We start from the raw sequence: 25,902 nt of genomic DNA on the forward strand, positions 1-25,902 counted from the left end.
TTAACTGTAGTTCACTGACTGACTTTTTTGACGTTACAACGACAGACTGTCGTGACAATGGGGAGAGCTAGAACGACAGTCATCCAATGCCAAAATAAAACGTTACTACATAATGGGAACACGCCCTCAGCGAGCAAGTTGTTAAGGGACTACCAATGCGAACTTACCATGACCACATTGAGGACGTCCTAAAGAAAGGCCAGGTCAAGAGTACCCTTAACCGAAGAACATTTACGAAAGAACTGATGCATATTGAAGTGAAAGTTGTGTGTCAGGATCGTAGCAAGTGCTGTTGTCTTTGCCTATCCCGATGGGCAAAGGGCGTGAAATATATGTACAAAGGACAACAATTCTAAATTCAAAGGACAGGACCATGATTAGCAAATTTATTTCGGTCGGCACGTTGCCAGACCAAAGCGTAGTTCGATCGAGTTGCTTGAACTCACGTACTACTAATGTTGATAAATAAAAAGGGCTAAATATATATCTGCCTCGCTCGGTTTCAATCACGTTTGTACAAACCGATGAAATTTTGTTAGCATCACAGCATTTCGTTTACAAATGTTTTGAGTTTGTAAGTTATTGTTTTCTTTATTTATCTTCATTACATGTCACAATAAAACTGGTAGCAATGCGATAGCATGTCATATACATGTATCACCCAATGCGAACCATGCCCGAATTTGAACAGCACTAATCAAAACAAAAAATATATAAGCATAGGGATCAAATATCCTCGTATTCTGAAAGACAAAATCGAATGTCTTTTGTTCAGCATATCAATACTTCGGAAAAAAGGGCTTAAGTGACAATTTTAACAAATGGATAATAACGTAATTTAGTAAAAATTTTCATTCTCTTTTGAGCTATCTACTCAATGTTTTGTTATTCGGCAAAGTAGGGTTTTTTTACGTTACGTAAACATAGAAAATAAAAATGTTAAACAATATGGCTTTGTATGAACCTATATATGAACCAAACTGTTGTTCACTCGTGTAAACTTTGCACTTTGGCTTTTAAGCCCTTTCATCCTCGTAGTCATGTAAGAGTATCGATGTATAGCGGACAAGAAACCGATATCAGTTTTCAGCTTTGGTGTTAATTTACAAAATTAAATGAAACCATAGGTCAATTTAGTATTGCAAGCGGTAAACACAAAGTATCTAGTACATGATATCGCATGAGTCAGTGTGCTTGGTTGCCCGCAAATTGTTTGAGGCACAAACAGTACAAAGGAACAGATGGCCGACAGTTCGATGGACGCGTGACCTGTGCGTCATACCCATTTTTTGTTTAATATTCTCAATTTCCATTGAATACAATTAATCATTATTATTTCTCTTAATTAATGCTATGTAAATATTAATTAATATATATAATATATATACATACTATAATCCACTATTATATTTTTTAGAGAAAACATCTACATTGCTTAAAAAATAATTATTTCGATACCTCCAATGGACACTACGCCAACTTTGTTTTTTGGTCATTTTCTGTTATTTTGTATACAGCCATAATTGTTTACCAATATTACGCTCCCCGAATTTTGTGAAAAAAATTAAGAAACAAAATTTAAAAAAAGAACCAAAAAACGAATTTTGTGAAAAAAATTAAGAAACAAAAGACAAAATAAAAACAGAAGAGATCCAAAAATTATTTAAAAATTAAATATATATATAAATTAAAAATTATTTAAATTATATAATTATTTGTTATTAAAATAAGAGAACTCCGCGATTTGGATATAATCAGAATTTTGGATTTCATTGTATCGCCATATATGTGTCAACAGCTTGAGTTCGTTATTAAATCAATAACACAACAATTCTTCAGTTAATAGTGGACATTCCTCTTTTTTTTTCACTGTCAATCGTATTACTGACAGCAAAACTACATGATTTAGAATTTTCTGTTTTCATATTTGCCATTAACAAAATGGACCAATGTAATTAATCGATATTAGTTTCGCTACACAGTGATTTGGAATTTTCTAGCAATTAACGTCGTATAGAGACACAGGTGCCAAAACAGCCGGACTATCTAATGAATGGCGTGACAAGTAAGCGTATATTTGGATTCACCACACATCGACTTTGAGCTGAGAACAAATGAGTGATCTCATACCCGGGATGCGGTAATTCGCGTTAATTACTCGCAACGTTTAAAGCTTAAATTGTCTTTCCACATATGTGTATGTGGATATACAGGGTGTCCGGTAATTAATGGATGAGCCCGAAATGCCTAACAGCATATTTTTTTCGAAGTGTTCGGTGTTTGTATTAATAATTATTTTTACCTTATTTTAGAGTTTTGTACACCTCGACCACAAATGAATGAATTTCTTCGGTTTTTTTTGTTGTTACAATATTCTACGTTAACTATGCTAATAGATAGGCAATAATTAGTATGACTAACTATTGTACAGTTTTTTTAATATGCACTTTATTTTTCAGTGCAAATTTTTTTTTTTCACAAAGTTTAAGCGTCTTGGTTACAAAAAAAAAGTATGGTAACCTGAGTGGCCAATACTATATACTAAAATAACGGGTGTTAAAAGTAAATTTCAAAATGGTGTCATTTATTATTGTATCTAATGTAAGTAGAACATTTTAGCTATTAATGTCACAAAGGAGTTCATTTTGTTTAGCACATCGATAATTTTTCTAACATCTGACCACAATAGTGTAACGACTACGTAGCCATGTATATAATTCTCATGACATTTTGGTTGAATAAAATTAACTCCCCCCATATAATTTGTTTAAACAAGCGAAAGAACTAGAATATTCTGAAGTGCTTTGCTACATAGAATGTGCCGAGAGTATAGACAAGTGTCAAAGAAACAAACTCAATCATATTATGCTTCTGCTTTTCAATTTATGTCGCATAGTACTACTCATATTGAAATTGCATTAGTAAATAAAAGTAGACAGCAAGGAGATGAATAGACAGACACCTAAGTTTGTTTTACAAAGAAGCTATGTCAAACATATTCGTAGCAATGAAAACCCGTCTAGTTAGACGGAACTGAGTAATGAATAAGAACTTGTATGTCGCCATATCGTCTACAATAACTGGCTGATTGCCAGCAGCCTGCAGACCTTGGAGCAGAGAGCACAATAACACCAAGATATAAGATTATTTTATTTCAAATTTAAAAGAATATTAGAATGATAAGCTTACAGTTATCAAAGTTGCTTGGAACAGCTAAATAGCTACAACAAATAAACCCACACAAACAATAAATTTCAAAGATCCGAAATATCTACCCAGATACAACGTAACGCTATAAATTCAATTTCCGACAACTACGTTTAGGGTCTGGGTAGTGTATACCTACCTACAAGTCAAATTGCATTTACTCAATCTAAGAGATTCAGACATTCTCTGAATGGAAAAGGCGGAATCACTGCCCAAAAACCGTGCAGGGGGCTTACTATGAGCTTATAACCAGCCAGCCAAGTTCCATGCAATTCACTTGACGTGGTAAAACTGAAATGCTTAAATTCGTATCATGACCTACACAAAGTTGAACGGGAATGGCATGCCAGGATGATGAGTTTTACTTTTTAAACGTTAATTATTGTCTCTGGCTGGCTGACATCTAACAAGAGCGACATGGAACGACATACTAAATCATATGAAAGAAATAGACAGATCCTGGGTGCGTTTAAGCACTATTAACCGATTACGTTCAAAATGATAATAATTATATTTTTTATTAATTTTCTTATTAATTATACTTATTACTTTGTTTTGTAATATTGGCAACTTTTCAATCATACTTTACAATTTGTCGTGCGACAAAATTACATGTCATGTTTAGTCATTATCAATGAAATTAATAAGGTGAGTTTGTAATTTGATAACATAATTGGAACGTATCTTGTATTCGTACATTTTCATTGATTGCAATTATAGTCAAAATTGGCACTATCTAAAAGTTATTTTACGATTTTCGGTTAAGAAAATTATTAAAATGATTAAAAATCATTTAAAAATTGCAATAACATTCATGCCAATAATTTATCAATAATACTTTAAAGATTGGAAACTCTCATAAATAAAATTTAAAAAAAATTAAAAAAAAAATAAAATTAAAAAATAAAACTCTTATAAAATTTTCAAAAAACGCTCACTAGTTAATAAATATTTAGATAGCCTAAAAAGATAAAAATAATTATGAAACTAAAAATATAATAAAACTTAAACGAAATTTCTTAAAAATGTAACAAAATCAAAAAAAAAGTTAGTCACGGAGTATTTTTACAGATTTGCATGGCTAATGGCACTTCATGATACGATTTTTCTATGAAAGAAAAGGTGAACGGATTTCGAATGGGGAACGTAAACAGCATGGACAGTGAATTGTTTTTGTGAGGTTATAACACGAATTTTACAGGTAATCCAACTTACAGGCTTAAATAGAATTGTTCTAAGAGCTCATAGTAGGCCCCCAGGTAAACCAATAAAACGTGTTGTAAATGTTACTGGGTATTTTCCACACATCACAAAAGTCAAATGCTTGTTTTTGTGAACGACCATTGTTAAGAGTCGATACCACCCCAGCTCGAATTCAATTTTTTTCCGTACTAATACGGTTTCCCTTAGTTCGAGCGGCAGGGACAATTTTTTTTTACAAACGAAATTAAAATATATAAATGTACATATTTTGCAGAAATGTGTATTGTATAGCATATGTGTTCTATTCAGTTCAGTGGATATTTAAAAAAAAATTGGTATATGTAAAGTATCTACTGAATACAGCGGTTATCTTGTAAAATTTCGAGGTAAGTTATGTTTTTTTTTTCTATCGTGAAAATTTTCACACCATATAGTAATCAGTGCATCGCATGCTCCAGTATGAATAAAGTTAGTCAAGGCGTCTTTTTTTATAATATGAAGTGACGGGACGAAAAAGTCGTGCGCCTGGTAGCAAACTACACGCCTGTCCATAACAGTTGCAGTGCCACTTAGAGCTTCAAATCGCAAAGATCTGAGGGGCACTGCCACTGCGCCCGTCACCCTGAGACCTAAGTTGACAAGTCCCATGTGCCTGTAATTTCACCAGCACCCTTACCCTTCGTAAGCACTTCGTTGTCGTTGAACAAGGCTTTTTAAAAAGGCAGTAAAATAGATTTAACGATCTCTTTTATCAGTTAGTGTTTTGACAGAAACATCGCATTACACTGATTTAACAAAATATTTTGTTATTTCATCTAATAACAATCGTGTTGGAAAACACACTTTTTATTAGCAGAATTACTAAGTGAACGTAATGACTTGTTATTCACCCCTCGTAACGAAAGACAAAGGTGGAACATCGTATATACCGAGAAAATCAACCCTTACAAATCATCCGCTAAAAGGAGGAAAACCCAGGGCTGTAGCGATCGATATAATACTGTGAAAAACCCACGTTGTTCTCGGTATGTTAGCTACGGAAACTAAAACAATTGTGAAACGAATTTAAAATGTGGCAAAGTCATGATAAATGATTTAGTAGCTATAGAGCCCCTTGTTGAAATAAATAGTTTGTCCAGGGAAGTACAGCCACCTTACCTATTTCTGTCGCCAAGCAGTAATGTGAGCATTACTGCGTTCCGGTTTTGAAGGGTAATGGTGCTGGTGAAATTACAAGCACATGGGACTTGTCAACTTATATCTCAGGATCCCGGGCCCAGTGGCAGTGCCCCTCAGATTTGTTATTTAAAGCTCTTAGTTGCACCGCAACGGTTACGCACAGGCGTGTTGCTTAGCACCAGGCCTTAGACTTGTTCGTCCCGTCACTTGGTGTTATTAAAAAAAAAGAGACTTGAGCATTATTTTATGACGCAAGCAAACATTGTTTCAAGTTCCAACTCCATGGAATAATATAACGTTGTTATTGTTACTATAATTCTAACCATTGGTGGTTATTTAATGGTAGCGAGTGTTACTTGCGTGGAGTGCGACAGCAAGAGTTTATTCTTCGGAATAACAGATTAATTTGAATTGTCGTGAAGCGACTACACAAGTAAGTCTCACAGGCCATTAACTACACACCGTTCAGGTGTTTATAGCCCTTTTAACTCGAAAGAAAAACGATGGATATAAGAGTGGTTACAAACGGCGACTTTTAGCTGCGATTCAAACGCGCGTTCAAGAAACGCGAGATTGCATCGATGCAAACGCGCAATTGCATCGATACAAACGCGCGACTGCATGGATGCAGTCGTTTATGTTGAATATTTATGTACGAAACATAGGTAGCACATTATTTTGTTTCGTTAATTTTAAATTTAAAAGTGAAACGTTAAATAAATAAAGTAGCGCGCGTAGACGATTAGCGACTGCATCGCGTTTGCATCGTTGTTAAAAATCGCCGTGTGTAATTTGTCTATTAATTACTTCTTTGAATTTCTCATGTGAACAGTGGAGGAGAGTTAGAAGATTGCTATGAAATAAATTAGCTTAAGATGTGACGATACAATTTTAACACAATATTCAATATTGATTTTATTGAATATTATGATTTACTACCATCACATCGACAGAATTATAGCTCAGTCCTTTAGATTGTCGAATCTTATAATACGCTCTATTAAAAAATTAAAAAACCCAAAGACCAAGCTTATTCTATTTTTTTCTCTATCTAGGAGCATCTTGGAATATTGCTCAATAGCATGGAATCCTTTTTATCAAATTCATTCCAATAGGATTGAACGTGTGCAGAAAAAGATCTTACGTCATGTCTGCTACACTGAAGGAGTTCTAGACACCCTTTCTCATTACGTGGACCAGCTATCCAGATATAGGATCCCATCTCTGTCCAACCGCAGAATTATGTTAGATTTATGCTTCTTACATAAAATTAATGCAATAGATTCTCCTCAACTTTTGCAAAAAATTAACTTTACAATTCCTAGGCGTAACGGGCGTTCCATTAATTATGTTCTATTTAAACATAGATTTTCTAGGACAAATTTAGGTTTAAGTGCTCCTATAAACAGAGTTATAAAAAAATACAACGATGTATTTAAAGTCATGAATCTCGACATATTTAATGACTCGCTAGCTATCGTTAAAAATAAATAAAAAAATATTTTATTCAAAATTCAAAAAGATCTGTTTTGTATCATTATCGTTTATTTATATTCTCATTCTAATGTAAGGATTATATATCTATAAAGAAAGTAGGGATTATAATTATGAAGAGATTGAATAATTACTTTTCGCATATCCTTGAATCTTGCCGTGTTAGCCAATAAGTATGGTGTATCTACCTTCCAACTTTGTAGAGTATTGTACATTTGCTATTGCTGTATATGCATCACGTTGGCTTTCCTATACAAGAAATAAATAAATATACCATGATATTTATTTATGTTTTGTGAAATTGCTCCACTAGTTTGTTATAATTTATTAATACAAATATCGAACACAAAGAAAAATTCCTACGATTTGACAGGACATGAACTTACGTCTGTGCCTTACAGAGTGACCGCTCTACCAAATGAGTTACACAGATCGAGTCAACAGACCTCACGCATTTTTCTATGCTTTGTTTTTAGTTTTAACGACTTTTTTTTGCCATAGCACCCCACCTGTGAGAAATGTAATTGATGATTTAGCTAATCATATTTAAAAGGACAAAAGTAATTTGAACTACATTAAGTAATTTAAATAAAATTAATTAAATGAAAACGTGACCTCTAATAAATGCGGGGCCATTCAAGCTTTATTTTGTTTGAAAATGGGGCGTAGTAACAATTGGTGTCTATTGTTTGATGATAAAGAATGAATAAACAAAAAGAATAAATAAAATGTAAGCAAGTTTATATTTTTTTTTTTGTTAGGGTTTAAAACTAGAGAATGTAAATGTAATGCAAGGGCAGAGTTACCATTGCAGATTGTTGTGTATATTTTTATATTTATATTTTCATATTACATTTAAGTAATTATATTTGTAACATTGCTATGAAATATCTCCAGCGTACGTTATATATCCATAAACATGTATCATTCATTGTATAACGTTACATAAACACACCTTACACATACACACCCCACACAAACACATCCTACATAAGCACACCCTCCACACTCGTGGTGCATATTCAATTGTTTGGACAATATTTTTTTTAACTGTTATCATTGTAACGGTAACCTATCAGAAGACCGAAATGACATTTTCCAGAAATAACGTTTGCACGAATTTTCATAACCGCGAAAGTAATTTTGAGAGGAAAATGTTGTTTCTTTTAAATCTAACTTAACCTAACCGAATCTAATCGTGTCTTTGCGATAAACATCCAACATATCCTGAAAGAACAACGGTTTCGTTATAATTTCGTTTTTCGGGGTAATGAGAATTCGAACAAACGTTATTGCGAAAAAAATAAATTCGAGTTCGTGATAGGTTACCCATTGTAACATGTGGTTAACTATAATAAGTTTCACTCTATTTGTATTTTCTGTATTGTAATTTTTATATATAATTAGTGTACAACTGTACAATAACTATTAACCCGAAGACAAAAATATATAGACTAGTGGTTAAAAATGCTTAACAAATAACGTTTACTAGTTTACCAGAGGTCATGCTATTTTAATAGTAGTTACGACCAACTAAGTATAGATGTTGTCATCACTTAGGTGTCAATCGATGTTGTTGTACAAAACAAATAGGAAGAAACAAAGTCTGCATAACATTCATTCATTCATGTACCTTACGATCAATTCCATAAACTGCGTGACGTACTAAACCGAACGAAGCTATTCGCCGATCCGCTTTGATAGACAAAGAGCATTACACAATTGTGCAAAAAAATCTAATGAGAAAGCTTACTTTTTAAAAGGCACTTTCAAGAGAAAGAAAAGTTATGTACCACTAAAAATATATTTTTACTGTGACTTTTTTAATAAAGGTATTTTTTATAAATCCGAATGGAATCTATCGAACTTCTGTCCCAATTTAACGTTTTTGGGTTTTACTTTTATAACAAATTGCATTATAACAAATAAGTAATAGAACAAACGAAATGTAATATGAATTCAAAACCTGACATCCGACCCAAACAAAATTACAGAATCCTCAAACGATTATTATAATGCTTTAATGCACTGTTAGGCGTCAACAAAATGAAATAATTGATTAAATTAGTGATCAATTGAATGATGAAGCAATTGAAATGTATGTAAATCACAGGTGTATTCAACAGTTGTGCAAACAAAAATTACAATTAACTTCCCTAGTGGCGCATTGCGGTGAACAGAGTTAGTCACCTGTATCACCTCACACCGCATAGTACACCAACAGGTAAAAAACATGCAGATATTATAGTGACCAAAGTTTTTTACCCTCAATGACCTTTCGCTTATTTTTCTCCATCATTAATTGTTAAGAAAAATCAATTTCCATCATTAGATTTCTGATCTGAAATTTCCCAGCCATATATTGCTTGTTTCATACTTAACCTTTGGTTGACGAACAACATCTGTTCAAGGCAAAACGCACTTAAGCTCTCTTCGTGGATCATTTATTGATCCAGTGTTCTTGTATGCACATTAAATTACTTATGGAGTACTTATGCATGTTTCATGTGGTGACGTAATTTGTTCTAGAATGATGCAAGAAAAGAACCAATACGTTAATTATAGCGCACGCAGATAGTAGAGGTCCTTTTCAGTTTATGCTTACTTTGTTTACCCAATGTATCCAGATATCAACAATAAATATTAAAAACAAACGGAAGAACAATTAGTGATGTCTAGCGACTTACACCATGCGGTAAGCAGTAATGCGAGGGCCAGCTAGATTGTGCCATCGGGCCAAGGTCAGTATGAGTACTATCATTTGCATAATTCTCACGTCCGCTGCTTCTACACGTTAAGTACGATCGACAGCAAAAGTTTAAATCTTTGATGTTACGTTTAGTTCAAGTAGTTTCCTAGATAGTTGAGCTCGATAAGTATACTATTTCATAAGATGTTTCTAGCCACTTCCATACGAATCAAATTATATTCTAAAGTACGTCCATGCTTCACGTCTTCGCTAGCACTTGTGATTGTATGATTTTGTAATTAAGTGCCATAGAAATAAACATCCCAGACTATTGTCATGACTGCACCTGTTAAATGATTATTTCGACACGACTAACCCCGCCCATTTAATTCTTTCAATGCTCCATTATGTCGGCAGCCAACATTCAGATAGCTCAGATTCTTATTGACTCGTCTATGAGTGCGTCTGCATATGGAGTCAATTGCTTTGTTTCGACTCTATAGTTCTCTAGTAGCGCGTAATTTAACCCTGAATGAATCTTACGTTTTCTCCATGACCAGTTTATAATATATATGTTGAATATTGACGATGATGTGAACTGAAACAAATTTATCGACGCTAAAACGAACATTTTCAAATTTGTAATAAAAAAAATCAAATTCAAGTCAATATAATTTGAAAAATTTATATTTATTGAAGATTACACGACCCATATTTCTTTTCGTAGCTTCATTAGCCAACACAAACACCTCACAACATAAACACCAATCGATCCGAAGATGTAAAGTTTACATTTGATGAAGATTACATTTGATTGGCAGCGAATCTTTTGGTATGTAGTAACAAAATGACGTGTAAAATATTCTGCGTAAGTCTTTCCCGGTTGGAAGCAGGCCCGACACGTCTAATTTGATACCAAGAAACAAAGATACTATGCTAAGAAGGTAGAAGCTTTGTATACGCTCAATAATTGAGTGCTTTGAAAGGCTCTCTCGTCAGTTCGGTTGATACCTCAAATGTAAAATGAACAAACATTAGTATTGTTTTGTATTTGTCTTGAAAATGAGTAACAACACTATGATTTCTCAAGCCACGCCATTTATAGGTACGCCATTTGTGAAAATCTTCCAGATGAATGTTGAAACTGTGGCACAATTGACCACAAAGCAAATCGAATGGAATATTTTTTATTGATTCTTATGAATACAAATCATAGAGGACCAAGTATACGTACAGCAGTAGGTACGCACATAACGTCACGAAACATTATTCGATTGATCTTCCCGCTCAATTGTTTTTTTTTTTTGTGAGAATCGACCACGCTTATCGTTCAATTCAATTGACCCAAAAAAAATGTTCAACATCCTTGAATATATAGTATTAATGGAAATTTCTGGTATTCAGATATTGAATCATTTATGATGGTGTGCATTAAGAAAAATACTCCACTAAAAGTCGTTTTAAAGTAGGTATATCGTTCATCTTCCACTTCAAATAGACACTAGAAAGAAAGAAAGAAAAGAAAAAAATATATTTATTGCACCAGCACAGACGCGCATATCAACAAAACAACAGAGGCATAACTACCGTGACCATAGGACCATGGAACCGTGGTTGGTCAACCGTGACCATGGGACCTGTAAAGGGCCCGAAACGTCTGTTTGTTTGAAAAAACAAATATACGCGATTTAAATCCGGAAAAATAGTTTCATTTCCTATGTGTAACAATCGTGAAAATCTAAGAACTCGATAAAACTTTTTATGCTTAAAATATGCTTATCCGCCCTAGCGCACAAAATCGTGATTTTTTAATTTAATTTGTAGCCCAATTTGTAACGATAATTATGATGCTTTAATTACATGTACGTATAGAAAAAAAGGGAAAATATCAACATGGTAATATAATAATAATGTAAACGCCCTTTTCCCAGCGAAATAATGTAAATATCTATAATAATATGAATAATAACAAAAATCGTAATAGTGAATAAAAAATTATGCAATAATGATATAAATTTAAAAAAATACGAGATTTTAACCGTGTTAACATTTTAATTGGGTAAAATAAATACGGCATAAATGTATTCGAGACCTTTTTCATTTTGGTTCATTTATAAACAAAACCTTACGCATGTATTATTATGGAATTAACTCTGCCCGACAGGCGCTTTGAGTAAAGTGCAATTAAAAAAGTTGCAAAAGTTAATCTCTCCGTACTGAAATGTAGAGGCTTATATTCTTTAAAGCAGAAATAGTTTAGTGAAACAATTTACCAGTTCTGTTTTCTTACGAGTTATCAATGGTTATTAAAGTTATATCACTAGTGCGGTACATTCCGACCGGCATCTGGCAAATACTTGTTATGTAACACCGCGGTATTGATCCGTTTATAAGGGTGTACATTATATAGAAGAACTTAGATACTTACCTCCTAGTAGTCCATATGTGAGCATCATAACAGTTACACTCTTGCTAAACGTGGATATGACAAAGGCTACGGCCGCCACCAGGGACCCTGCCACGCATACTGCCCGGCACCCGTACTTGTTGCATAACGCTGATACTACAGGACCTGGAACCAAAAAGGATTTCATTATACAAATGAACTTTTTTCATATAAGAGATACTGTGAACATAATGGGACTTCATGGAGACGATATTTATACATTGTGTATTTGTTAACTGACAATGTGTGTGATACTGTTTTATATATTTTTTTATAATTTCACGTGATGGGACAGACAAGTCGTGCGCCTGATAGTAAGCTGCCTGTCTACAGCAGTTGCAGTGCCACTTAGAGCCTTAAATCGCAAAGATCTGAGGGGCACTGCCACTGCGCCCGTCACCCTAAGACATAAGTTGATAAGTGCCATGTGCCTGTAATTTTACCAGCACCCTTACCCTTCAAAACCGAACATAGTAATGCTGGCATTATTACTTGGCGACAGAAATAGGTAAGATGACAGTTCTGCCGTGGACGAACTATTTCACAAGGAGCTCTACTGCGACTAAAAAAAACAGTTACAAATTATGTACTTACTTATTCAAAATGGTAAATAAAATCTGTTAATTTTTATATTTTTCTATTACTTTAAACATAATATTGAAAAATATAAAGGGCTATACCGGAATCATGGTATTTGCCGCGTCCTCGACACCTACTCGTAAAAGAATGGGTCTAATTGGATCTGTTGAGAACACGTGTAGATTGACTTAGCTTTTGCATGATTAATTTGTTTATGTGTTGTGATATATAAAGTTTGTTTCCATATACAAACACGAGAATGGCTCTATTTAAGATCAATTTAATTACGAAACATAGAACCAGGTCTACACGTACAACTTAAACTTGTAAAATTTTTGGACATCGTCGCTGTAGTGTGATCACCTCGTACGTGTTTGGTTCGTCTTAGTTGGAAGAAAAATTTTGTTACCATGTCTTGTTTAGATTAGGTTTTTAAATAGTAAAATTACACGTGTTTCAAATGCTATTACTATGTTTACAATTCTTCCTTGCAATTAAATGTATGAATGAAGTGCGACCCAAAGTACTCATTTATGACGCATTTCGACAAATGTACACATACACGAATAATCGGTATTACGGCATAAAAAAAATCGAATTCAACTATTTATTAAATTTATAATGCAAACAGAAGATACCGGTAGTGAACTACGAGGCCCCAAACACGATTGACTAAACCTCGCTCGATAAAGGAAAAAAATATCCACAAATTTTTTTTACTACGCGTTCATGTACATAAAAATCAGTTTCATTTGATTGTTGTTAGACATATTTCCATGAAAGTTTATCTCCTGCGTCCGGGGGCTGTGAGCTTATTTTACAGTAAGAGTATTATTTCTAAAATGCACACGTTTAACTATCGAACAATGAACTTTTCCGCATCTACCTCACACGCTTCAAATGCAACCACAATGATATTCTTTCAACGAAGACGATATTACGGAGTTGCCATAATACTAAACTTTAACCGGATATAGTAATATATTTTTATTATTAAAATAAAAAGAATACTTAAAAAATACTTTCCAATCTGTTTAGAAGTGAAGACAGTCACTTGACACACCGTTTTGTTACACACATAAACTACACTATACAGAAATCATTAAGCCACGGTCAATAAAAGAATCTAAATATCTTCTGAAACTAGAAACTTTCACGATATTATCCATCAATGTGAATGAATATGTATTTATGCCACAACATACCACCTGTACGCAGAATTAGATCCTAATCAATATTGTGTGTATCAATGTACTCGTAAATTTGGAACACGTCATTTTCATAATGGCTACAATTTCAAGTAGCCTCTTAAGAATACAAGTCAAGTGTCCTCACGAACACAGTGCCAACATTAACAAATGTATTGTGTATTTACTACCACCGCTTTATCGGATAATCACAATGAACTATTGAACAAAGCCTTATCTTAAAACGATTGACGATCGATGTACAGCAATCTAACAAGCATTAGTTAATGCACCTATAAATCTCCTGATATTAACGATAGCACAAAATTACCCAATAGATACGTCTCTATTTTCTCCGTTTATCCATAAAGATAACTTGGCAGTATACAGCGGCTTATATATTACGGATGAATATTGAGTAATTGAAAATGACATTGATATCCATGTTACAAGCGAACGCAAGCTCTTATAAAGGTGAATCTTATTCGCTTTATTAAACTTTTTTGCATTTTATAGTCTCAAAGCTGCTAATTGACTGTATATGTATATATCTTTATGTATATGTCTTTATATTTAAATTGAAAATGAAACAACGTAGAGACAACTTCACTTGTGACAAAATTTTAACAAAAATCCAATACGTTCTTTAATATTGAAATCTACAATAAAGTTTGAAAACGTCTTTAATTTTCCTGTGGAAGTTATTTATAACAATAATAGTTACCCTATATATATAGGCCCAATATGTATAGTCCCACTGCGCGGCACAGGCCTCCTGTGCCTGAGAGGGCTTGAGTTTCGAAACCCAAGCCCTCTGCTTGAGAGATGATAGATCAAATCATTAGGCTACCATGGCTTTTTTACCCGACTGCGGGAGGGATAAGTTTCTCAAGCATAGTGTATGTACGCTGTACAGCCTAAACGGCTTGATGGATTTTGAAATGTGAGGAGTCGTTAGATTCGTCTTGATGCGGGAGTGTCATAGGCTATATAAAAAATAATCAAAATAGTGAGGGGGGAATATTTTTTATTTTTCCAGCTAAATATTTTTGCAATCGGGTTTTGTTTAATTATCAATATACATAAAAATTCAATTCTTATGTTTGTTCCGTTTGTTTCTATAGAAAATTTTGAATCGATGCGGTACATTCTGAGATTACCTTAATAAATTCTAAACTAACTTCGCATGGATTCTTTAAAATTTTATAAAAATAAATTTGTTCATTGTTAACAGTATCTTAAGCGACATTATTTAAATAATTATAGTATATGACTAATCCTACAACTAGCATTACCTTGCCCCAAAACCTACATAACGTACCTAACCTAATCACCCTTCCACTACGTCAGTTCATAAACATTTATTACTCGCATTTAGCTCAAGGAATGCATTTCATTGAATACTTTTTAGCTCTATTCGTTGCGTCACCTCATTCGATGAAATATTAAATTTATAATACGTTATTCCAACAAATATTTCAAGTACTTTCTTGTGATAAAAAATAGTAAAAAGGAAAGCTGTTTACTCTAATGATATTTCCCACGCAGACAAGACTATAGCACTAATCAATATGTTTTAATTTAGTCTAATTTCCATTATTAATTAATAATAAATTTAATTAATAAAAATTCATATTTAAGTGTTTTATTGAATATCAGGATGTATCACCACCATGATATTCGTTTATGTTTTGTGAAATTACTCCACTAGTTTGTTATAATTATTAATACAAAGATCGAACACTTAGAAAAAAATCCTTAGATCCGGCCGTATTCGAACCGACGTCTTCTAGCAAACTGTGCCAGACGCTATGCCAACTAAGCAAGTTGATTATAAGTGTTCGATCTTTGTATTAATAATTTAAAAAAAATCATACTGTAAAACGTATGGAGCGTAAATTGCTATAGTTCTTTGGAAAATTAAAATGAAGATATTTAGTTAATAACTTTTGAAACTGTAGTGAAATATAGGGAGGTTTGCATTAATATTAGACATAAACTAGTTGATGACTTTACCATCTCAGTCAACCGTGACCATGGGTCCTGTAAAGGGCCCGAAACAGTGGATTTGTTTGAATATACGCGATTTATATCCGAATAATCTCAGTACAGAGTACTAAAGAAACCGACCTCAAAAGTACGTGGAATTACATCTATTTGCCCGGTTTTATTGAAATATCCCCTAGTTCGCCACTATACAGGACTTGACAGTAGTTTTTGGTCCGCATTACTTAGTTTTTACGGTGGATGGTTTCAGTTTAGTTTTAGTAGCAGTAGAGTTCCTTGTGAAAGAGTTCGTCCAGGGAAGTACTGCCACCTTACCTATTTCTACAGCCAAGCAGTAATGTCAGCATCTGTATGTGTGTTCTGTGTTCCGGTTTTGAAGGGTAAGGGTGTTGGTGAAATTACAGGCATATGGGACTTGTCAACTTATGTCTCAGGGCGCAGTGGCAGTGCCCCTCAGATCCTTGCGATTTAAAGCTCTAAGTGGCACTGCAAATGTTATGGACAGGCGTGTAGCTTACACCCCCCCCGTCAAAAAAAAAAAAAAAAAAAAAAGGCGTGTAGCTTACCATCAGGCGTACGACTCTTTCGTCCCGTCACTTGATATTATTATATAAAAAAAAACAAAAAGTTAACCTCAAATCACCAACCTAGCAAACGTGGCAATTATTTGTGGTCTGTGATTAGCTTTAGACTTATAGAAGTAATGGAATTTGAAGCTAATTGACATACATTGACCTAGATAAAATTATGTACTCTTACAATATCGTTTAACGTCCAGTTTGCAGTGAACTTATCAGTGGAACTGTCATAACTGTTCTGTTCAGCATAGCTGAATGTTATCTTGAAATATGACGTGAGGTTCAAAGTGTTAAATATTCGGGTTATAGTGGCGAGACCAATTACGATAATGATGTATCCTTCCATTCTTTAGGATACCAAAATGCTTATATTTCTGTTGCATTATACCTATAGTATAGCAAATAAAAAAAAAGCCGTGACAGCCTAATGGTTTGACCTACCGCCTTTCAAGCAGAGGCCGTGGGTTCGAATCCGGGCTCATATCTCGGAGTTTCTCGGAATTTATGTGCGTGAAATTTATCATGAGCTTTTCTGGGAAGGAAAACATCATGATGAAACCTGCACGTCAAAAACTTTTGGAAAATGTGTGAAATCTCCAACCCGCATTGGGCCCGCGTCGCGGACTTGGTCTAAACCATAGTTTCCCATAGTGGTCCCTACCGCACCCCCAGTGGACGCTGAAGAATCCTAGGGCGGCGGTAGGGACCTCGGAAGCAATTGGGCGGCGTAGATGCTGTCCAGGAGCTGCTACCGCATTTGAAAAAATAATCCTGAATTATGTGTATTATGTATCTATTTAAACTACACTACGTATATATTTTTTTCTTTATGATTTTTTGTGATAGATTAACAAAAAAAAATACATGATTTCCAATTTTTTTTTTGTGGTGGTGGGCGTTGAAATTTTTTTTTAATTGCCTAAGTGAGCGGCGAGCCAAAAAGTTTGGGATCCTATGGTCTAAACCCTCGTCTGAGAGGAGACCCGTGCTCAGCAGTGGAACGTATAAATGGGATGATGATGATTATAGCAACGACATTTGATGGAGTTTTTATATCACAAGACATTGATTTGTAATGAAAATCTGGGAAAAAACTATATATATACATATATGTATATCTTTTTCAGAAAAAGGTAAGTAAATGTTCTTACTTACACGAAATCATAATAGCTATCTGAAGTATTGGCAAAAAACATGTACTGTAATTATTATATTAATGTTCGTAGTCCCTCATATAAACGATCTGTCAACCTCACAAACAAAATCATTTTCCGCTCGAATAAATAGTATTCCTGACCGCACAACAAAAGAAGTTTGTTTATGGTATCTGCAGTCTGCTTATGTTTCGTATAGACGACAATATTGGAGTGTAAGCCAAAAAAATCAATAACATGGAAAACAAAAACTTTAATTAAAAGGGCTTATTCTCTATCTGCATAGATTACAAAATCTATTCAAAGCTTACAACCAATTACCTGTGGGTTAAAAAAAATATATACGAAACTTGCTTATAATGCCCTACGAGTAACAATAATACTAATAATAATAAGGCTTTTAGGATGCTGTTGGGTCTACAAAGATGGTGCAGTGCGTCAAGCAGGCAAAAATAGTATCGCTTATGGCTCGTGTGGAGTAGTCCCAACGAGATCGTGAAAATGGTTGCAGACAGGTTTGCTTGTCAAATCCTAATGTACTGGGTTGGGCAAATCAAACCTCCTTTATGTATATTACAAAAACAATTTTTGTGTTCTTATGATGTACTCGTATATCCACTTTGAGTGAAAATGGTACTAACAATTTATAGGTATGGGTCCATGTCCGAAATAAAGAAATTCTGTACTAAAATTAATGTACGTCTGTTAATTTACAACCAAAAAAATTTCATTGGATACCATTTTAAAATGATTCAATTTTAAAACCTGTAAAATATTGTGAAAATAAGTTTTGAAAATTGTGAATTTGTTCGATCAGACTTAGGCCGAGATTCATGAAACAAACTTAGCCTAGGCCGAGATTCATGAAACAAACTTAGCCTTGAACTATGAAAAACTGGTAAGCATTTTTTTTGTAATTACAAAATGAACTTTGCCTAAGTTTAAGCAAGGAATTAAATTAAACTTCGAGTTTACTTCGTTATTTCTTGCCTAAACTTTGGCCAAAGTTCGTTTGAAAGTACGAAAAACTTGTTTAGCTCACCAATTTTCCTTAGGCGAAGTTAAAGTTCGTTTTATAAGTTTCAGCCTTAGAATTGAACGTACTTCTTTGCAGGCGACTCAAATTTCTTGCTCGTGGGTGAATTCCGAGTGACCTCAGTTTTTAAAGTAATCAGATTTCGCACATATTGACATTTAACTTATATCAGCATTGGTGTATTGGGTAATATAGAGCGAGGGCGGCATTTAAATTGTCTTTAATTTGATACACCCTTGAAATTCCATTAATATTGACATTCTGATCTATGATATGAAAATATGTAGCTGTGAATCTTTTAACTTTCCTACAGGTGCTCTTATGGACTTACAAAACCACTTTACTTAAGCTTGAAAGTTATTTGGTGACCTTGTATTAAATTTACTACTTTATTTTTCTTTCTTTCGATCTACTAATTCTATCAATCTCTTTACAACTTTTGTACTTCTTTCGTAATTCCCAGTACCATTTGCTCCACACAACCGTTTTGCAGCCCTTCGTACCATCTTATTAAACCTATCTTATTAGACAGAGCTCGGAGCATTGTGGCGCATTTCTCTCTGAGTTTCAGAGCATTGAAATGTATACCTTATTCCAATATTATATTGGGCTGGGCCTCAGACGCACCACACATCTCTATTGAGACATTCATCGTCGTCGTTTTTATTTTTCAATTACATTCTCATTATCATAGTCATTTCCGACCCACCTTTATCTTTCAACTTTGTTTCTATATTTATCAATTTTTCACGAATTCTTCTTGCAGTCTTTTCACTTCTAAAGCGGTTGTAGACTGCTCCATGCGATACCGCATTCAGTGTTTAAAAAGACCAAACAGGTAGTGCTTCATATGTGTGCTGACACCACGTTATGTTCGCGTCTGCAACTTTATTTTTACGCTTGTCATCTACAATCACTAAATCAATCGTACTTCTCGCTTTTTGTCTATCTGAAGTATGTTGGTCACATCAGTATTCCCGTTTCAAGACACCTACATCTACTCACCATTCTCATTGCCACGTCTATCACCAACCACACCACATTTCACCTGTCTAACCACTAACATACTCTATCTAACGTAATTCTTTTATCTCAAAACTGTCTCCTTTCGTTTCGGAATTCTGACATTCCCCGAACATATATATCGATATTTACATATACATCGAGTTCATCATACCATCTGGGGTCGTAACACGCGGGGCATACTATTAATTTTAAGTTTCATTTCAAGAAGTCAGGTTTACGAATTCATACTTGAATATAAACTCTTGGATTCTAGCGGTAAGAACCACACCAACTCCTTGTCCACCTAATTCTAATTGTGGATACTTACAATCAGCACGACGTTTGTATATTTTCCACGCTTAGTAGTTCCACAACCTTTTTACTTCGTTTCATTCGCATACAACACATCTATCTATCACGTTACACACTGCCTCAATTTTACTATCCATCTCTCTTTTCACGACCAGTGAAGCAAAGCAACTTTCCACATTGCAATTTTTGTCCTCTTCATGAGACAAGGCGTGGCGTGACCCATCACGCCTCAGTGCGAACCTCATGGCTACCATTCTGAGTTTCATGTATTAAACCTAGGTGTAACACGAACAGCCAGGAAAAGCATTGTTCATCCTGACAAAGCGCCGCATGCCTCCAGAATGCTAGTAACCTTACAGAATAAGGCTGCAGACGCTCAGCTCAATAGCAGAGGAACAATTTTAAAAATGTTTTATTTAGGTTTTATACATGTATGTTTGTTTTATGTATTTTGTACTTTGTTTAGGTATATTTATTTATGTTTTATTCATTATCCAATTGTACTTTCTCCTACGTAAGTAATATGGTAGATAAAGAAATAATAATAACTCACACACTCAACATAGCCCCGCACAAGAGAAACCGTGTCGCGGGTGCCATGGACACACACATAGACAACCACAAATTGCACCCAAACTCACGAGAGAAATAAATGTAAGCCATACAAATATTTCTCCCGGCCCGGGAATCGAACCTGGGTCCTCTGTGTGGCAGTCCGGCATGGTAACCGTTCGGCCACGGAGGCAGATTAACGCCAATAAACTGTATGTGAACGAAAATTAATTATGACATATTATGATAAAATGCTGTACGTACAATATCAATATTTAATAAAATAATATGAACTATATTAATTAATATAATAATAAGTGATAATGTAATCGAGTTTTAAATAATAATGGATTAATTAGAAAGTAATGAAACACGTTGACAAGGTCGCTTTGTTTCATTTTGTTGTAATTATTATTTTCCTCACAGCTAATACTAACATATATAAAGTATTATATTAAATAATGCATTTACACACCTATACATGTTCGTTTTATGTATCGAAAACTAAACAATAGAATGATTTGCCTTATCGAATTAATAGAACTATGGCCAAGGCTGCGATCGCTCACCATATGGTACTGGCAGAAAACCAGCACTGTTTGACTTCTCTCGGTCTACAGTATTTATGCTGAGTCAGGGCCATTTCAGCACAAACTGTAGTCATAGGTACATTAAAATTTTATCAGTTCTTATAGTATTTATTTGTTTTTCTCACAGTATTTGTTTTTCTCGTAGTATGTGTTTTATATAAATGTGTATAAAATTAATAATGAATGTTCTGTGTGCTTTTATGTTATACTCTGTGAAGTGATTGTAAATGTTTTGTTTCTGTTTGTATTTGTGCTGAATAAACGTGTTATCTATCTATCTATATTAGGCTGCTAACAGATGGACTGCAGTTAATCCATGCAGTCGAAACTAGCCTTGGCTGCAGTCGACGTGAACCATAGTCCAAACACCAATTGATATTCTTAAGATAATTATGATTTTTCGTACCTGAAGCAATTAACATAATGGTAAAACAAAAACACTACTGGTGAAATTTCTCACGGCGGATAAATTTCACTTTTGCACAATTACTCAAAATATTTTGTTTTTTTGTAATGGTGCCTTTGTTTACGTTTTTGGTTCGTTCCCAGTAGTTCTACTTAGTAGTTCAATTAAATTATATTTCAAGAATAATTATAGTGCTGGTGGAGAAAAAACATTCAAAGTATTTACATTGGCTTAGTTCTATTTTTATCCCAAAAATAATAAATAATATCAGGTCCTGTTCAAATGATTTTTAACCGACTTCTGAAAAAAGGGGGAGGTTCACAATTCGACTGTATTTTTTTGTATGACTGTTACGAGAGGAGTTAGGAGTAAGGACGAAAGTTCGCTGTTGCCAAAAAAACCAAGTCGTTTCAGACGCAATATAAATCATATACCCTTAAAAAATGTCAATTGCTGCTTTTGACTGTTGATTGCAGTCGATGCTTGCAGACGTAGTTTCGACAGCACAAAAGTTTCGACAGTACAGACAAGCAGTCTATCTGTTAGTAGCCTTAAATAATATTTGAAATCTTTTTCTTAGCGTATTGTTAAAAACAAATAAAACAGAATTTTGATTAAACACGAACTGACCGGCAATTCCATGACAATGACATGAGAGAACCTGTGCATTTACTGATCTTCGAGAAAGGCTAGATTGGATGGACGAAATTGGGTCCCCTTAACGGGTTTACACTTATCCTACACTGAATAGCATTAAACCCGTGAAAAAAGTGTTATGTCGTTGTCCATGTAAAAAGAGCGAACAAGAGTTGTGCGTCTCGCAAATGAGCGACCCGGGTGGAAGCGATACGCGTAACGGCGTTTTCGCCCTTGTTGCATAGACTAAATAAAAATAGGCATAAAGTTTTTTGTGATCGGTTCAAGCCGATACCGCGTTAATAAGTGTGGTAACTCCCTAATAGGATGCCTACCGCGGCATATTGGGAGATGTAATATATGTGCCAACACGCGGGTCTCTCGTTCGGTCGATATTTTTTTTAGATATGATTTATGTACGTTCTTATACTAATCATTTACAATGCGGTAGTTAATTTATTTGACGGCACACTGAAGGTAATTCAGTCTTTGACACCTAGAGGTATCTCCGTGATTGATCAATTTGCTTTTCCTCAATCCATTATAAAAATAGCATATTGTTTAGCTAATACTCTCTAATATTCCATGAAAAAACAACTACCTTCTAGTATGGTTAAAGCAAATCTGCATTATTCACCGGCTGACGAATAAAATTTGAAATTTTACGGTTGAAGAACTTATTTCGTTTACTGATAATACGACCATTGTCAAGCTTAGTACTGCCTAGTAGCGTTTCTTCTCAGAGTTTGAAACACTTGTGCATATTAGACTTTGAATTCTTGTGAACAAAAAACCTCATTTGACTTTGTCCGATCTGTATTAATCACATGTGATTCATAGGTTTGCACAAAATATTGGAAAGACGTGCCACCTTCTCTTTAAAACAAAAACAAAATCAGCTACGTATAATCAGACACATTTTTATTTCTGTTTATATTTCTGCCGCCAAGCAGTAATGTTAGCATTACTGCGTCCCGGTTCATAAGGGTAAGGGTGCTGTTGAAATCACAGGCACATTGGACTTGTCAATTTATGTCTCAGGGTGACGAGCGCAGTGGCAGTGCCCCTCAGACCTTTGCAATTTAAAGAGCTGAGTGGCACTGCAACTCTTGTGGACAGGCGTGTAGCTTATCATCAGGCGCACGAAGTGTTTGTTCCGTCATTTGATATTATAAAAAAAAAGTTATAATACAGCTAAGATTTACTTTTTTTTTAAATTAATTAAGTACCTATTCTATCATAACTTCGGTTTGGATTGATTTTATTTTTCACATGCATCAAATAATTAAGTAATATTGCACATAACACCTAAGTGAACTTATGTCATAACACCTTATACAAACATTTTCCCTAACACTTGATTAAACGAGTGCTTCAACAAAGTCCGCAATACACGTGTGGTAAATAATTATGAAGCGTCTCTATACATATAATAATACGTCGGTTCAACATTGACGTAAACAAAAACATTTGAGAGTTTGCAGATGACATGAATAAAGGCTTGCATAAAATGAACAACATGGCGCAAATGAATAGGAAATAGACCGTTTCCACGTGCTATGGAATGATTGGCAATTGAAGTTCCCTTTTGGAGTAAATTCCTGAATAAATGCACCAAAACCTCGAAAATATGTTCGTAGCTTTCTTATGAAGGGAAGGATACCATGAGGCACTTTGTCTTGTTTTCAAAAACGTTAATCAGAAACTAATGTTTGTTAATGTCACACGTAAAAAGTTTTCAGGCCACGCACTGTAAGTGGGCCGCCCTGTATTATGACATGATACATCAATATAAAACCACAATAATCTCCGATAAACGTTAACACAGCCAATAAAAATACAACATAATATTTTTGAATGAAAAACATTATAAAACATGTGGATTTTTTACTTTTTAATAATACGCTGCGCTGATGTTACTCTTTTCGTCTCGTCTTTAGGAACGAAAATTATTTTTGGCATTTGCTGTGAATTCTAACATTGATTTTATTGAATATCATGTTTTTCTAATATGATATTCATTTATTTTTGTGAAGTTTCTCCACTATAGACCATTTCTTTAGGTACTTAACTAAATATAAACAATCTTGATACATCTCTTCATTGAAACATATACTTTACAAATTAATAGGAATTAAAAATAGGCATGCAATTTCATATGAAACTAAGTATTTGTATTTTGTATTTGAAGGTAAGTAAAATAAACAACAAATATACGCTATTTAAATCCGGAAAAACTATTTCATTTCCTATGTGTAACAATCGCGAAAACTAAGAACTCGATAAGTAAAAATAATTTTATAAATGTATATTTCATTAAATATCAAGATTGTTTACATTTAGTTAAGTACATAAACAAATGGGCTATAATACAAATCTTTGTGACAATAATTCGCTAAAGTACCAGAATCCTCAAATTTAAAACAACACAAAGGAAATTAAAGTCTTCATTATCAGCAAACACAATAATTGTATAGTAATTTGGCTGAACATTGCAACGCGGCGGCGTATGCGCCTCGCAAAATTGCAAAACATTATTTTATTTATTTATACGTTGTTGTTTTGATGACTACTAAGGCAGGTCATATTGTTATTCATTTAAATTAAACATGACATCTGAAATTTAACAAATGTTTGTCATCATCGACCCGTACCCATCACGCAGCAGAATACGAGTAAATTTTCATTATAATGCCTATAAGTCATTATAAGATGGTAATAATAATAAGTTTATGGCTATTGAATTCTTAACTTCTAGCTATTGCTGCACATTGGAAACGAAACTATTTTTTCTAATCGGGGGCCCTACTATCGAAACACGAAATCCGTAGTTACAGCCATTTTCCCCACTAAGGATGACCTACGAAACTGCTCTCGAAGTCCGTCAACCAAAAGACGGGCCCGTTCGAAAATGTCAAATCACATGTCATAATTCTTACTTCTAGCCCCGATAGAAACTCAAGTCTGTAGATCGTTTATAGTGGGAAAACGACCGTAACTACGGATTTCGTGCTTTGAGTGAAGGGCCCCTGAAATCGATGTAAAGTCAGCCGTGACCTGGGAACCCGCAAAGAGCCCGAAACGTTGGTTTGTCTAAAACAACCAAAATACGCGATCTTAGATAACAAAAAATGATTGCGTTTCCATTATTATTATTATTATTATTATTACTACTCACCAGCAGCCAAATAAACTCCAGACAGCAAGCTGCCGACAAACGCAACAGTCCCTTTTCCTACACCAAAAAAGGTCACTAACTCTGGTAGGAAAATTCCAAATGTATACGCAATTCCGTCTACTACCAGGTTGCACATAAATGAGGCGAATACAACGACCCAGCCGTAACCCCCGTCGGGGGGAGGGGGGAGTTCACCAAAGTAGGCCTCGTCATCGTCAGCATCGGCTGCTCCTTCCGCTGTCAGTCTTGCTGCTTCTTCACATGACGTCTCACTTTCCGTCTATAACAAAGACATACATCATTATTAGAGGAAGAGCTTAACTGTAAATTTGTTTTAAAATAATGGCATGAGGACCTTTATGAATATGAAAATATTCCTAGAAAACTTTTAAAAATGCAGTTCACAGCAAAAGAAAATTGTTTACAACTATCACGTGTTATGTTTAGAAGGAAATTGAAAATGA

At 34.3% G+C, this 25,902-nt stretch overlaps 1 protein-coding gene across 5 annotated transcripts in view; it reads right to left on the bottom strand.

Moving 5' to 3' along the window:
- Positions 1–25,902, bottom strand: part of LOC113229413 (monocarboxylate transporter 4) — a 75,445-nt gene that overhangs the window by 22,689 nt on the left and 26,854 nt on the right. For all 5 annotated transcript variants that reach the window (XM_026462985.1, XM_026462987.1, XM_026462984.1 and 2 more), the window contains exons 2-3: positions 25,439–25,718; positions 12,201–12,344 (exon numbers count right to left, since the gene is read on the bottom strand). In XM_026462985.1, the coding sequence (XP_026318770.1) occupies positions 12,201–12,344; positions 25,439–25,718 (424 nt within the window). The remainder of the gene's footprint in view (positions 1–12,200; positions 12,345–25,438; positions 25,719–25,902) is intronic.

The sequence above is a fragment of the Hyposmocoma kahamanoa genome, unplaced genomic scaffold (genome assembly GCF_003589595.1).
Source record: "Hyposmocoma kahamanoa isolate Upper Pololo Valley unplaced genomic scaffold, ASM358959v1 62, whole genome shotgun sequence".
NCBI lineage: Eukaryota > Metazoa > Arthropoda > Insecta > Lepidoptera > Cosmopterigidae > Hyposmocoma > Hyposmocoma kahamanoa.